Here is a 15,302-nt window from a genome sequence, read left to right as displayed (position 1 = left end):
TAATATCGGGAAGTATACTGATCCTTTGTAATTTCGTTTCTTTTGCAGCTTCTGAGGTAAAAATGGATGACATCAAGTTCCCTAAGAACTTTGTCCTGTCTCGGGATAATATGCATGCTATTTTTGACGCCTTTGGGGATGGGCGTTCAGTGACTGAGATTGCTGCGGAGATGGTTCAAGCTGCTTCGTCCAAGAAGGTTAGCCGACCTCCCGCCAAGGCTTCTTCTAGAGCTTCGAAGCCGGGCTCTCGTAGCACCAAGTCATCTCGGCTGCCTAACCAAGGTGGATCGAGCTCAACTTCGAGGCCTGCTGAAGGGCCTAGATCTGCTCCGGCCTCCTCAGAGGTCGTGAGGGAAACTTCTCTAGCTATTGTGGAGCAGACCCAAAGTTCTGATCAAGTGGAGCAGGGTATTGCCCATTCTCCTGAAGTGGTGCCAGGGGGAAAATCTAAGTCCCCTGCTACTGAAGACAAAGAGGCCTCTGGGACAGGAATGGAGATCATCCTCCTAGATGACCAAGTCTCAGAGGCTTCTGCTCAAGATGCCCCTGCCTCTGTGAGGATTGGATCTGAGGGCGCTCTACCGAAGACCGGGCATAAACGCCCAGCCCCATCCGAAACATCTGCTCCATCTCCAGCTCGGAAGAAATCCAGGGCTGCCACAGGACCTTCTCCAGCTCTTCCTCCCCTAGGGAAAAAGAAAGGTGTTCCTGCTGTGCCTTCATTGTCTCCTTCCGGCAACGTTCTGGATGCGTCGGACATTACCCCCGAGTCTCCGGCCAGTGCTGTCGCCGAACTGCTCAGGGAGCGGATGTTCGACGGAATTACAGAGGCCTCGGATCCTCGTCTTCTTGCCCTGACTGGTCTTTTAGCCAGTTCTACCAAGGAGCAAGTGTCCTTCCGATCTCGCTCTCGTGAGGAGCTTGGATCTTCAATTAGAGAAATGCTTCTAATGGTAAGTTGTTTTTTCACCTCCCTTTAGGTTTTGCTTCTTTTCTTTTTCTGACAGTTGTTCTTCCATTTTTAGGCGACGGGCCTCTTTATGGAGGTGGATGCTCTTGATTGCTCCCTCCAGGAGTCTGTAGACCGCCGAATTGAGGAGGCGCGTCTGGAAGAGAACTTATTTGCAACCAGTGACACAAGGGGTAATCTGGTAGCTGCTCGAGAGCAAATCCAGTCCCTCCAAGTGGAGCTGCATTCGGCGCTAGAGGCCCTTAAAAAGGCTGATGAGAAGGCGGCTGAGACAGCAGGGTATACCAAGTCTTTAGAAGCAGAGCTGTCTCAGACTCGCGAGGTTCTCAGAGTGTCTGATGAGAGGGCAGCTGCTTTGGAGGTTCGCTGCGAAGGGGTTTTAAAGCAGCTGTCTTCTATGACAGGGGCCCTTAGCGAAAGGGATGAGGCCGTGAGGCAAAAAGCTGAGGTCCAGCAACAATATGGGGCCTTAAAGGCTGATTTTGAAGAGCTTCAAGCTCAACTGGAGGAAGCGAAGGCTCAGAAGGAAGCAGCCCTAGCTCGGGTGGAGGTCCTTGAGCAGGAGTTGAGCACGAGCTCTGATCGTATCAGAGACCTGGCTTCATCGGCTGAGGAGTTCAACCTTCGCCACCAGCAACTCAACCATGAAGTCAGGACCTTAGAGCGCAAGTGTTCAGCCCTGTTTGAGGTAGTAAAGCATGTTGAAGGTAAGGCTCAATTAGTGCGCGAGCAATGTATTGCAGAGTATCAGGAGTCTGATGAGCTGAAAAAGAAGATCGAGCAGGCCTGTGAGGCTTATCTTCAGGACTACAAAGACTCTTCTGAGTTTAAGGAATTTGTAGATGAGGCCTGTGAGGAACATCTCGGTGAATATAAGGCTTCTGGTGAAATGAAATCGGCGGTTCTTAAGAAAGCCTTCCGTATGTATGTGACCGGCTAAAATCGTGACTTAAGAGAGGCCAGGCACGCTCCTGATATTCCTTTAGCCAAGCTTCGCAGGTACGAAGTAGACTCAGATGGCGAGCCAGTGCTGTATGGGGAGGATGATTTTCCTATGCCCCGAGGAGATTGCCGGAGGGACATATGCCGGCCTGCTGAGTCTTCTTCGGAAGAGTCCGAGCTGGAGGGGAAGGACGTGGAAGTCCCTGAGTCAGGGAAGGATGATCCTAACTCTGAGAAGGAAGATCTCCATCCTGAGTCAGAGATAGCTCCTGTTGTAAACGTTGAGGGCTCTGATCCAAGGGATTCTGAGCTTCCTGCAGATGCGACGGCGAGTAGAAATAATGTAGGCGAGGATGTTCTTACTGATGTAAGTCCTTTAAGGACTATTTATCCCCCACCTCGTCAGAAGGATAATTTGTAATAATTATTTGTAATGAAATATCAGTTTTCTTTTTCTTCAAAGTACTCTATCTTTTTCTCATATTTGTACACTATGTTCTCATTCATAAGCTCTGGATTGCTCTTGAGTTGCAAGCTTAGTTTTTAGCTAATAGTCTGAGAGATCAAATCTCATACCTTTTAATGGCGACTAGGGGTGAGCAGTATTCGGTTCAAACCGAAAAAACCGATCGAACCGAACCGATTTGAAAATTTGGTTCGGTTTTTTATATATTTCGGTTCGGTTCGGTTTTGATCAGAAAAAAACTGAAAAAACCGAACCGAACCGATTAGTAATAATAATATATATTTTTAATAATATATAGAAATTAAATTATATTAAAATTAAAATATTTTAATTAAATTTTAAAATATTAAAAATAAAGTGTAAAAAATAAAAAAATTATTAAAAATCGAAACCGATCAAACCGAACCGAACCGAATCAGACCGGTTCGGTTCGATTCGATTTCTGACCAAAATCGGTTCGGTTCGGTTTTCATAAACACTCAAATTTCGGTTTTCGGTTTATTCGGTTCGGTTCGGTTTTGAACCGAACCGACCGAATGCTCACCCCTAATGGTGACTAGCATGTCTGTTTTTTTTTTTTTTTTTTTTTTTTTTAGCCTTTCCTTCTTGGTTGTGAAATTGGATGTCTGTTTCCGATAAACTGATTTTGGAGTACAGCCTTTTCCTCCTTCATTTTTCCTTTTACAGGTTTCTTCGTTTGAGCCTTTGGAAAGAGGGAGCCCGGCCTTTTGTTTTGGCCTTCATACCTTGGGCTTTTGAGAATGCAAGTTTATCCGAGCTGGGAGCTCGATCTTGAGCTTAATATAGGTCTATCCGAGCTGGGAGCTCGGCATTTTGCCCGATGGCCCATCTTTTAGCGTTAGTGCCTTTTTCAAGGTCAGCGCTTCTTGGCTATTGTGCCTCTTCAGGAGGTCGGAACCTGATTTTGCCTTGGTAACTCTGGGCTCCTTTCTTTTTTTGTGAAGGCGGAACTGTTAAGTTGTCCCTGCATGTGTTATGGGAATTTTTCCTTTTGGGAGGCTCGTAAGTCCTTCTCCGACCATTTTTGTTTTCAGAGGGTCTTTATGAGACCCTGGTTGTTTTTGTTCCGGGGTGACCTCGGGGCCCCGCCGGCAGTTTTTTGTTTTGTTTTCCCGGGAGTTCTAGGGGATCCCGGTCTTCATGCTCCGGGAGGCATCTTTTAAGATCCTCGCCGGCCGTTCCGGGGTGACCTCGGGGCCCCGCCGGCAGTTTTTGGTTTGTTTTCCCGGGAGTTCTAGGGGATCCCGGTCTTCATGCTCCGGGAGGCATCTTTTAAGATCCTCGCCGGCCGTTCCGGGGTGACCTCGGGGCCCCGCCGGCAGTTTTTGGTTTGTTTTCCCGGGAGTTCTAGGGGATCCCGGTCTTCATGCTCCGGGAGGCATCTTTTAAGATCCTCGCCGGCCGTTCCGGGGTGACCTCGGGGCCCGCCGGCAGTTTTTGGTTTGTTTTCCCGGGAGTTCTAGGGGATCCCGGTCTTCATGCTCCGGGAGGCATCTTTTAAGATCCTCGCCGGCCGTTCCGGGGTGACCTTGGGGCCCCGCCGGCAGTTTTTGGTTTGTTTTCCCGGGAGTTCTAAGGGATCCCGGTCTTCATGCTCCGGGAGGCATCTTTTAAGATCCTCGCCGGCCGTTCCGGGGTGACCTCGGGGCCCCGCCGGCAATTTTTTGTGCCTTCTTGAGGTTTTTGCACAAGATTCAGGCTCATTGGCCTTACTGTCGCTTCGTCATCTCAGCTGGTTTTTGTGCTTAACTGAGGTCTTGTTTCAAGGGATCTTTCTGAGCCCTGTTCTTTCTTTTTCATGGAGGAATATTATGCTTTAAGATAATTCATTTTTGTATAAATAATTTTTATTTACTCATATTCGTCAAAATACATCGTCTTTCTTTACAAATATTTCAAGGAAAATACCTTTTTAGGTGCTGGATGTTCCAAACGTGGGGCTCGGGGTTTCCTTGCATATCTTCAATTCGGTATACCCCTGGCCTGACCACTTTTGTCACCTTGAAAGGACCTTCCCAGGTTGGTGCTAACTTACCCGCGGCCACTCTTTTTCCTGTAGCCTCCAGGTTTCTTAGGGTTAGGTCTCCCACTTTTAAGCTTCTTTCTCTGACTTTTTGGTTGTAATATCTCGCTGCTCGTTGTTGATAAGCGGCAGTTCGGACTTGGGCTTCTTCCCTGACTTCCTTAAGAGCATCCAGGTTGCTTCTTAACTTATCCTCATTGGTATTTTCACTAACGAATTGAACTCGATGAGTGGGGATCTGCAATTCAACTGGGACTACGGCTTCTGTGCCATAAGCAAGTGCAAACGGTGTTTCTTTAGTGGGCGCTCTGGGAGTGGTTCGGAGTGCCCATAGTATGCTATTGAGTTCTTCTGCCCAATTCCCCTTTGCGCCATCCAGCCGTTTCTTTAATCCTTGAAGGATAGCTCTATTAGTCACTTCTGCTTGGCCATTAGTCTGAGGATGAGCCACGGAGGAGAACTTATGCCATATGCCCATGTTCGTCGTGAAGGCTCTGAAAATGCTGCAGTCAAATTGTCTACCGTTGTCTGAGATAAGTACTCTAGGTATGCCAAATCTGCAGATGATATGTCCCCATACGAAATCTATCATCTTACGAGCTGTGATTGTGGCTATTGCTTCTGCCTCTGGCCATTTCGAGAAGTATTCCACAGCCACCACTACAAATTTCCTTTGCCCCGTAGTCTTGGGGAAAGGTCCCAGGATGTCGATTCCCCATTGTGAGAAAGGCCATGGACTGGATATGCTCGCTTGAGGCGTTGGCAAATCTCTGACATACGTCGCACCTTCGGACAAACTCTTCTGCTTCTTTTTTAACAGTGGGCCAGTAGTACCCTTGCCTGAATATTTTGTTGGCTAATGTCCCTGCTCCCTCGTGAGCCCCACATAGGCCTCTATGTATTTCCTCCATTACCTTTGCAGCTTCTTCCGGACTCACACACCGGAGCCATGGGCTGGACTTCCCTTTTCTGTATAAGGTTCCCCTTATTGCTTGGTAGTTGGCAGCGCGAGCTGCTATCTTTCTGGCTTCATCTTTATCTTCGGGGAGCTTGCCCTCCTCCAGGTATCTCAGGTATGGGGTCATCCAAGTTGAGCTCTGTTCTACCTGCAGTACCGTGTTTGTCTTTTTAAAAGTAGGTGTGCGGACATGCTGTATATATACCTCATCGGGGAGCTGTTCTAACTCTTCTTTGGTCAACCGACTAAGCAGGTCTGCTTCCTCATTTTCTTCCCGAGGTATTCTTTGGAATCTGACGATAACTCCCCGACCCGTGAGCTCGGCTTCTATAGTTTTTACTTTATCAAGATAGCTCTGCATGATGGGGTCCCTAGCCTGATATACTCCCGTAACCTGGTTGATTACCAACTGAGAGTCGCTATTCACCTCGAGGTCGGTTACCCCTACCTCCGAAGCTACCATCATTCCATTTACCAGGGCTTCATATTCGGCCATATTGTTAGAAGCTGTAAATTCTAAACGCAAGGCGTAACATATTTTAAAACCTTCTGGCCCTTTAAGCGTTATCCCCGCGCCACTACCCCCAGCACCTGATGCTCCGTCTACATACAGCTTCCAGCTAAATTCTTGGGGGGGCTCTCTCTCTCCCTCTTTGCTTGATGTTTCCAAGGATGATCCTCCCTTCTCCTCATTGAATGCGCACTCTGCTATGAAGTCAGCCAGAGCTTGAGATTTTATGGCCGTTCGAGGTCGGTACTCTAGACAGGAAGGGCTAATTTCTACGGACCATGCCAACATCCGCCCTGAAGTTTCCGGTCTACGTAGAATCTTTTTTAAGGGTTGGTCTGTCATTACGACTCCTTGGTGGCTTTCTAGGTAAACTCTGAATTTCCGGACTGCCAGCAATAAGGCGTAAGCCAATTTTTCAATGCTCGAATATCTGACCTCAGTGTCTCGGAGTACCTTGCTAACGTAGAAAACAGGTTTCTGTTCTCCTCCTTCCACCCTTACTAGCACTGCGCTAATTGCTTGTTCTGAGGCTGCCAGATATATCAGGAGTTCTTCTCCTTTTATGGGACTGCTGAGCACTCGGGGCGAACTAAGATACTTCTTAAGCTCTAGGAAGGCCTTTTGGCAATCTTCTGTCCATTCGAAATTCGGTACTTTTCTCAACTTTTTGAAGAGTGGCAAGCGCTTCTCTGCCGACCTCGACATGAATCGGTTGAGCGCTACTACTCTCCCAGTTAGTCTCTGAACATCTCTTACACAGGTCGGTTCTGGCATATTCAGTATGGCTTCCACTTTCTCCGGATTAGGCTCAATGCCTTTACCACTCACCATGTACCCCAAGAATTTTCCTCCCCTAATGAAGAAAGCACATTTTGCTGGGTTCAACTTCATTCTGTATTGATCTAACACCCCAAATATTTCTCTCAAATCTGCTATGTGTTGTTGGAAATTTGAACTTTTGACCACCATATCGTCCACATACACTTCCAGATTTCGGCCGATATGGTTTTTGAAGATTTTATTCATCAACCTCTGATAAGTTGCCCCGGCATTTCTCAATCCAAAGGGCATAGCTCTATAACAGTAAGTTCCATCTTCAGTTATAAATGAGGTCTTTTCCTCATCCGACCTTTCCATTGGGATTTGGTGATAACCCGACATAGCATCCAAAGAAGACATATAATCAAAACCGGCCGTTGAGTCGACCATTTTATTAATATCGGGGAGGGGGTAACAATCTTTAGGGCAGGCTTTATTTAGGTCGGTAAAATCTATACACATCCTGTATTTGCCATTGGCTTTTTTGACTAACACCGGATTTGCCAACCATTGTGGGTACATGACTTCCCTAATAAAGCCTGCCTCTTCTAGCTTCTGCACTTCCTCCCGGGTGGCCTGCTGCTTCTCTCTTCCCACTACTCTCTTCTTTTGCTTCACTGGTCTGGCCTCGGGGAGGACATTTAATCGGTGTGTCATTACCTTGGGGTCAATTCCCAGCATGTCTGAGGGCTTCCATGCGAAGGTCGGCGCGTGACTTCGGATCAGGGCCATGACTTCACCTTTTTGTTCTTTGGTGAGGCTGGCATTAAGGCTGAAGACCTTGTTTGCATCTGCTTCTGACAAAGGGAAGGTTTCCAACTCTCCAACTGGCTTCGTCCGGGCTTCTTTTGTTTCATCTCTGACCTCCAGAACTTCTGAGTCGAGTGCTGCTCCAGTTGAGCTCGACTCTATTACTGTGGCCAAGTATACCGCCCTTGCTTCTTCCTGGCTGCCCCGAACCATTCCCACTCCTTCTTCCGTTGGGAACTTGAGTGCCAAATACCTGATGCTAGTGACAGCTTCAAAGTCGAACAACGCCGGTCTCCCCAAAATCGCATTGTAGCTCAGTGGGAGCTTGACCACCAAAAACACCTCATAATGGGTGCGAGCTCGGGGTGCCTCTCCCAGGGTAAGAGCTAGCTTCACCTTTCCTTCTACAAGTACTGGTGCTCCTCCGATCCCCTTGATTGGCGACTGGTCCCGAACCAGCTGTTCTTCTGGGATTCTCATCTGCTGGAAAACCCGATAGGGCAGCAAGTTGACCTTACTCCTGTCATCTACCAGAACCTTCTTTACTCGAAAATTATTAATGACAGCCTCAATGACGAGCGCATCATCATGGGGCATCTGAATGCCCTGTGCATCTTCCGGGGAGAAAGCGATAGTCATGGGAGAGTGTTCAACGATCTGCAGGACTTCACTATTGCTGGTCTCCCCTTCCCGGTTTCTCTTCTTTCCTCGACGGCTCATCCGTCCTCCTGTTCCTCCAACAATCATGTTGATGGTCCCGCTGGACCCATCATTCACTGGTCCAGCTCCTATTCTCCTAGGCGTCTGAGTTGTCGGACCAGGCTGAGGCCTCTGTCCCTCTGGTTTCTTTACAAAATTTTTGAGATGCCCCCTTTTGATCAGCCTCTCAATCTCCGCGATTAACTGAAAACAGTTATTCGTATCGTGCCCATGGCTCCGGTGATACTGACAATACTTATCAGGATTTCTTTGATCTGCTTCCGACTTCATGGGTTTGGGCCACTGGAGGAACTCCTTATCCTGGACTGCCATGAGCACTTCGGCTCTGGAAGCGTTGAGGGGGGTTGGTTTCTCGGGAACCCAAGGAGGGAGCACTCTTGGTTCAAGGGCCCGAGGAGGAGGAGGAGGCCTTTGATCCCTTCTCTCCCAGGCTTGCTTGTATGGCTCAGGCCTCTTTCCGTGTTTCTTCTCGTGTCTCTCTGGCCTCCTTTCCTCCGGGACTTTCTCTTTTCCTGCCATTCCTTTAGCAAATCTACTCGTCACTAAGGCGTCATCCTGCCTTATATACTTCTCTGCCCTCTTCATCAACTCGGCCAGTGAGGTCGGAGGTTTTCTGCTCAAAGAACCAAAGAACTCGGCAGAGGTTGTCCCCTTTTGCATGGCCTCTACCGCCCTTCCTTCATCCAGCTCGGGAATCTGCAGGGCCTCCGTATTGAAGCGAGCGACATACTCCCTGAGTGATTCACCTTCTCTCTGTTTCACTGTTTCCAGATAGCTCGTCTTCTTATCTGCTGGCACCCCGGCTATGAACCGGCTGATGAAGCGGGTGGCAAGATCTCCAAAACTTTTAATGCTTCCGGCCTCCAGGCTGTTGAACCACGCCCGCACTGGTCCCGAGAGCGTTGTTGGGAACACCTTACACATTAAGGCATCTGATAGGGTTTGCAATTCCATGAAGGTCTTATAGTTCATGACATGCTCTCTCGGGTTGCCAGCTCCATTATAGGCCGCCATCGGCGGCATCATAAACTTCTTGGGAACGGTCTCCTGCTGTACTATCTTCGAGAAAGGGGAAGAAGTGGGCAAAGAGGTTTGGCTCTGGTCTTTCTTACCTAGCTCGGCCAAGAGCTGCTCCTTCAACCTTTTCAACTTTTGGTCCATTTTTTCGTCTACTGAACCGGATCTTCCCTCCAAGCTGCATTCCTCTTCTTCTGCTGCAGTTCCCGTTGTTTCGGCAGAATAGTTGTCCGCCCCTTCATTTTCTATCATCTCTCTTGCCCTCCTCCCATGGATTCGGGCCTCCGGTTCTTCCTCTTCCCCAGTATCACGGCTGTTAGTTTGGGGGCGGTCAAAGGTAGGTCAGGGTTCATTGGTTCTGGGTTCCTCCACCACTGGGAGTGCATTCACTGGGGTGCTAAGGCCCCTCTGTTGCATTATCTGCCCCAACCAGTGAGCAGTAGTCTGTAGCTGGAGAGCCATGGTTTGAATGTCCTGGTTAGACAGGGTCATGGTGGGAGTATTCCCTGCCAAGCTTGGCGAGGGATTAAGAGGAATAGGCGTTTGGTTATTCAACGTTGTGGGGCTAGAAAAGGAGAACTGCTGCCCATCTTGGGCAGAGCTCAGGTCATTTGGAATGTTAAGGTTACTTTCTTGGTGGTTTGCCATCGTGGATCTCAGTGGGTTTTGAAAGTGAAAACTCCGGTGATGAAAAGATCTCCTTCGTTTCCCACAGACGGCGCCAATTGATGATCTGAGATCCAATAGAATAGGGTTTTACAAGGGTTTTGGTATTGAGAAAATAATACTTAAACTTTCTGGGGAGGGGTTCCCCTTTTATCCATTTCGCTATGCCTGCTGGTGACGTGTAAAGGCCTTTCCACGATTGGGACACGCGTCTCTGACATACAGATTCGGGTGTACGAGGGTATCAGCAGCCTGCTCCATGCATAACGGCCTCTAATTCTCCTCGTGCGTACGTTCGAGCGAATCTGCTAGGCTGTCTAGGTATGGCTCTGGATACTGGGCTGGGCCGAGAGTCGGGCCGGATGCTGAGTCTGAGAGGAGAGGGCCTGCTAGTCACGGGCTGGGCCGATCTAAGTGAAGAAGCTTGGTTGAGCCCGGCCTTGAAGGTGGTACGAACCAGACTTGTCTCGTGTATCAGGTGTGTGGGCCTCCGCAAGATGGGCTTTTGACTATGATCAAGGCCCTGAGTCAGGATGGAGAAATCCAGCGGTCATCAAATTTATTATTGTTTTTCCTAATATATATTTTCCTCCATGCAAAACTTAAAACTCCATCCTATTTCGCAAAAACATCTTCACACTTTTCTTCCTTGTTATAAAAATTATCATACCACTCCGGATGAGTCAAGATGAGTATTTGCAAAATAGATTTAGATCATTATAATTATATTTAAATTTAAAAAATAATATCTATAATAATTCTTTAAATTTTATTTTTATGATATATATTATTAATAATTTTTTTATATAAATTATTAATAAAAATATATAAAATTAAATAAATTTAATTATAATTAAATTGAAAATAAATTTAAATAATTTATATTAATTTTTAATTAAATTCAAATATTATTAATATAAATAAAATTAAATTTAAATATTTTAATTTTTATGGGTATCTTATCTATTTCCATTCCAGCTTTTTTCTTTGGGTGATTTACGATTTAATCCCTGGGTATTGCCATTATTAACGAGTCAGTCCCTGTATTTTTAGAAACCTATTAAAACGTCCTTATATTTTCTTTTCCGTCAACGAAATAGTCCTTCCGTCCTCTTTTCCGTTAAAATTAGATAAAGGATGAGAGAGAAAATTTTTAAATTCCAATTTTACCCTTAAATAAAACATTTTATTTAGTCCTTATCGTTTCTTTTCGTCAACGAAATAGTCCCTATATTTCTCACATCTATTAAAACGTCCTTATCGATTCTTTTCGTCAACGAAATAGTCCCTATGTTTTCTCACATCTATTAAAACGTCCTTATCGTTTGTTTTCGTCAACGAAATAGTCCTTCCTCTCTCCTCCTCCTCCTCCTCTCTCCACCTCCTCCTCCTCCCACCTCCTCCTCCTCTCTCCTCCTCCTCCTTCTCCTCATCATCATCATCCTCCTCCTCCTCCTCCTCCTCCTCCTCCTCCTCCTCATCATCATCATCATCATCATCATCATCATCATCCTCTTCCTCCTCCTCCTCCTCCTCTCTCCACCTCCTCCTCCTCTCTCCTCCTCCTCCTCCTCCTCCTCATTCAAAAAAGAAGAAAAAAAAAAGAGAAGAAGATGATGATGATGATGATGGAGGAGAAGAAGAAGAAGAAGGAGAAGAAGCAGAAGTGAAGAAAAAGCAGAAGCAGAAGTAGAAGTGAAGAATCGAAGAAGGAGGAGGAAGAATCGATGAAGAAGAAGGAGAAGGAGGAGAAAGAGGAAAAGAAGGAGGGCAATTTGGTCTTTTACTACATTTTTAACGGCAAAAATAGACAGAAGGACTATTTCGTTGACGGAGAGAAAAGATAAGGACGTTTTAATAGGTTTCTAAAAATACAGGGACTGACTCGTTAATAATGGCAATACCCAAGGACTAAATCGTAAATCACCCTTTTTCTTTTCCGCCAACGTCGGTGTTTACGCGAGCACCTTCACTAATCCTCTTCCAGTAATTTTCTTCCACGTGTAAACATAAAGCTCTATGAAGAGTCTGAACTTATACTGCTCGACACGTGGCAGGAGACAGATACCCCCGAACCAGAAGTCTCTCTTGCTCTGTCTCAAATTGCAATGACTACACATTCAAAAGCTTCTGTGTCCCTCCCTCTTAACCTTCACTTTCTCTCCCTGAAAAATTTATTTTCTCTCTCTTAGGGTTTCTACTGCTTGGAGACCTCTCGGCTTAGATTCAGTTGGAAATTACTGGGTAACTTTTATGTTTATATCAGTTCCGTTATTTTTTCCCCCTCCTTTGCATGCTTTTTATGTGCTATCTAATCCGCTGTGTTTGGGGAAAACGAAGTGAAATTACCTTTGATTCTTAAGATATAGGATGTGGTTTCTCCCTACATCTGTTTAACCTAAGATAATACTCTCTTTTCCTTATTCTTGCTCTTTCTCAGATACCAAATAAGTCCAAATTGTTGATTTTGCAGACATGCATGCTTGTATTTGCTGTTCTTCAAGTAGTGTTACAAGTTGTAAGAAGTTCTGTATAGCAGCGTAATTTTAGGTGTTTTGTTGTTGGCGGAAGGCCTTTTTTTAAGGGGAGAGAGGTTGTTTAATTTGTGCAATATCTTAACTTGGGGGCTTGGGTGTGTTTCCTGTCTTGCTTTATCCATGCTTGTGTTGTGTGCATGTTTCAATTTCTTAATTTTTTTCCTACGGATGAGTGTGGTGTGGCTTTGTTGATGAAGCATGAATTGTTACATGAAGGACGCAGTAAGAAAATCAACATTGGAAGCCTTTTGTTGCTGTGTTTTATTTCTGCAAGAATGATGCTTCTCTACTGAGCTAGATTCCAATTTCTTTGCTTCCTTTGCAAACATTTTAATCATTAAGGTGTATGTAATCTAGTAAAAGTATATTGTACCACATGACTTGAATGTAAAAGAAAAACGTTTACTCCTTGAGAGTTTGGTTTTTGTAATCTTTCCTGTTATGGTCATGAATCTGAAAAATAGCATTCCTGTATCTATTTTTCATGGGCTGTGACTTGCAATTTCATGCTTCTTTTCTTCCTTTTTTCCTATTAGTTTTAGTCTGAAGAGAGGTAAATCCCAATCTTTATAAATACATCACATAAGATGCATATTGATTCCTTACCCCTTCTTAGTATTGCATGAAGAAAATAACTAGGTTGAAGGGAGGAGCTGCATTCCTAATTCGAAGAAAGAACTATTTGGAGAAGGTTCATCTGTTTGTATATTCATCAACAGAAGTGAATAACCGAATTCCTCTATGTATATTCAGCTAGCCACATAAGAAATTATGGTGTAATGTCATATACCTCTGTAATCTTTTGGTTCTAGCCAAACAAAGTTGAAGAGGAAATCCACTTTATGCCATCAATAGGAGACTGATCTTGAAATGGCTCTTCAAGTCCTGATCCGTGTCTAGTATTTCTATTCTGTTCTCCACATTTTCATAGGAGCAGGTGCAAATGTTTGTTAAAGTTAGACATCTAGGTATTCATGGTAGTACCGAATCAGGTTGTTCTTGGTACTTTAGCTGTTCTTACCTACTTTTCTGTTTCTCTTTTTGATATTTTAAGTTCATGTTAATTTAGTTCCAAGAATTTATTGTTTTATGTTTATCCTTTACAGTCTGATGAGAGTGTAGTTCAAATACAAGGGCAAAGAAAGTTGTAGAATAAATTATGGATCAATCAGAGCAAACACAACAGCAACGGTCGCAACAACAGCAGCAGCCTGTAATGGGAGTGGTAGCTGGTGCAGTTCAGATGTCCTATACTAGTACCCCCTACCAAACTGCTGGAATGATGGCTTCTGGAACACCTGCCACAGCTGTGCCATCCCCAACTCAGCCGCCATCCACTTTCTCTAATTCCACTCATCAGCTTACCTACCAACAGTCCCAGCACTTCCACCATCAACAGCAGCAGCAGCAGCTTCAAATGTTCTGGGCCAACCAAATGGAAGAAATTGAGCAGACAACTGACTTCAAGAATCACAGTCTCCCACTTGCTCGGATTAAAAAAATAATGAAAGCCGATGAAGACGTTCGAATGATTTCAGCCGAGGCTCCTGTTATATTTGCTAAGGCATGTGAAATGTTCATCTTGGAGCTAACTCTGCGCTCTTGGATTCACACAGAAGAGAACAAGAGGAGGACATTACAAAAGAATGATATTGCAGCTGCCATTTCAAGGACTGATGTTTTTGATTTCTTGGTTGATATTATTCCCAGAGATGAATTGAAAGAGGAGGGATTAGGGGTCACTAAGGCTACTATTCCGATGGTTGGTTCTCCTGCAGATATTCCGTATTATTATGTCCCACCGCAGCATCCTGTTGGACCTCCAGGGATGATCATGGGAAAGCCAATTGATCAAGCAGCAGTATATGGATCCCAGCAGCCTCGACAACCTGTAGCATTCAAGCCCTGGCCACAGACTCAACCACCACTAGAAGCTCAACAGCAACCAAGTGATACTTGATGAAGGGCCAGGTAAATGGTAAGGTGGCTGGTAGATTATTAGCAGAGAGCTGGTCATTGACATTGAATTATTGTAGTGAAATGGTAAGCGTGCTTTTGTAATTGCCAAACTGAGTTGTTTATGCTAGTCAAATGCGAGGCAGCTGGATCATGTATGGGCTTTTCTTGCTCTTATTATGAAAACCTTTATGGTTATGCATTTCTTTTTCCTTTTGCCCTTTATTTTGTTGTTTTGGATAGAAGGGAAGGATGATGGTCGTAATTTTCAGATTTTGTTTGCCTCGGCAGGCGACGGAAAGAGCTTCAAAGGAAAATCTCACTGTTATTGGGCTATCGTTTGCAAATGGGCTTTCTTCGAGCAACCTGCCTACTGTTTAACGCTCTTTATAATCCAATATTCCCGGTCCGCCTTTGTGGATGGAGGTAGACCAGGGGATTTGTAGTTGGGATTTTGCATGTGGAAAACCCTAAGACACTCCAGTACCGTCTGATGAGCTGGCTGATTTCCATCTTCCCCATCAACGGGAATGTAGTAATATATATATATATATTAAAGGTATTTTAGTACCTGGTTGAAGATAGTTTACTGGGAAGCAGCTAGACGACACAACCTACCATTTGGCCCTTCAAAATGAAACCCAGCTCAAAAACATGATGGATAGAACTATGTGCCGTTGTTACGATGCTTCTTGCATCGACCGTTTACCTGCTAGCTTGATGAGTGTGCACCCCAGAGGAGGACGCTCATTACTAGTATCTGCCAACTTCTCGTGAGGTGTTCCGTCGAGAATACCACGCTCCCTAGCTGTGTTCCAAGGCGCTGGACTTGGAGGAAAGGCATGTCGCACCAGCCTCCACCAATCATGTAATTCCTCGTGTGCAAAGGCGCCATCAGCATTCGACTCGAACCTTTCAATTCAATCTAACAAATACTGTTGTGGAA

At 45.4% G+C, this 15,302-nt stretch overlaps 1 protein-coding gene across 1 annotated transcript; it reads left to right on the top strand.

Annotated features, from left to right (window-relative positions):
* Window positions 1–11,924: 11,924 nt before the first annotated feature.
* Window positions 11,925–14,581, top strand: LOC110599865 (nuclear transcription factor Y subunit C-2). The gene is made up of 2 exons (XM_021736452.2): window positions 11,925–12,107; window positions 13,507–14,581. Exon 2 carries the CDS (start codon window positions 13,560–13,562, stop codon window positions 14,358–14,360), a length of 801 nt encoding a protein of 266 aa, XP_021592144.1. The 5' UTR covers window positions 11,925–12,107; window positions 13,507–13,559; the 3' UTR covers window positions 14,361–14,581.
* The last annotated feature ends 721 nt before the right edge of the window (window positions 14,582–15,302 follow it).

Source organism: Manihot esculenta, chromosome 14 (genome assembly GCF_001659605.2).
Source record: "Manihot esculenta cultivar AM560-2 chromosome 14, M.esculenta_v8, whole genome shotgun sequence".
NCBI classification, from domain to species: Eukaryota; Viridiplantae; Streptophyta; class Magnoliopsida; order Malpighiales; family Euphorbiaceae; genus Manihot; species Manihot esculenta.
The sequence above is the reverse complement of the archived record's forward strand: the minus strand, read 5'-3'. Positions and strand labels throughout refer to the sequence as shown.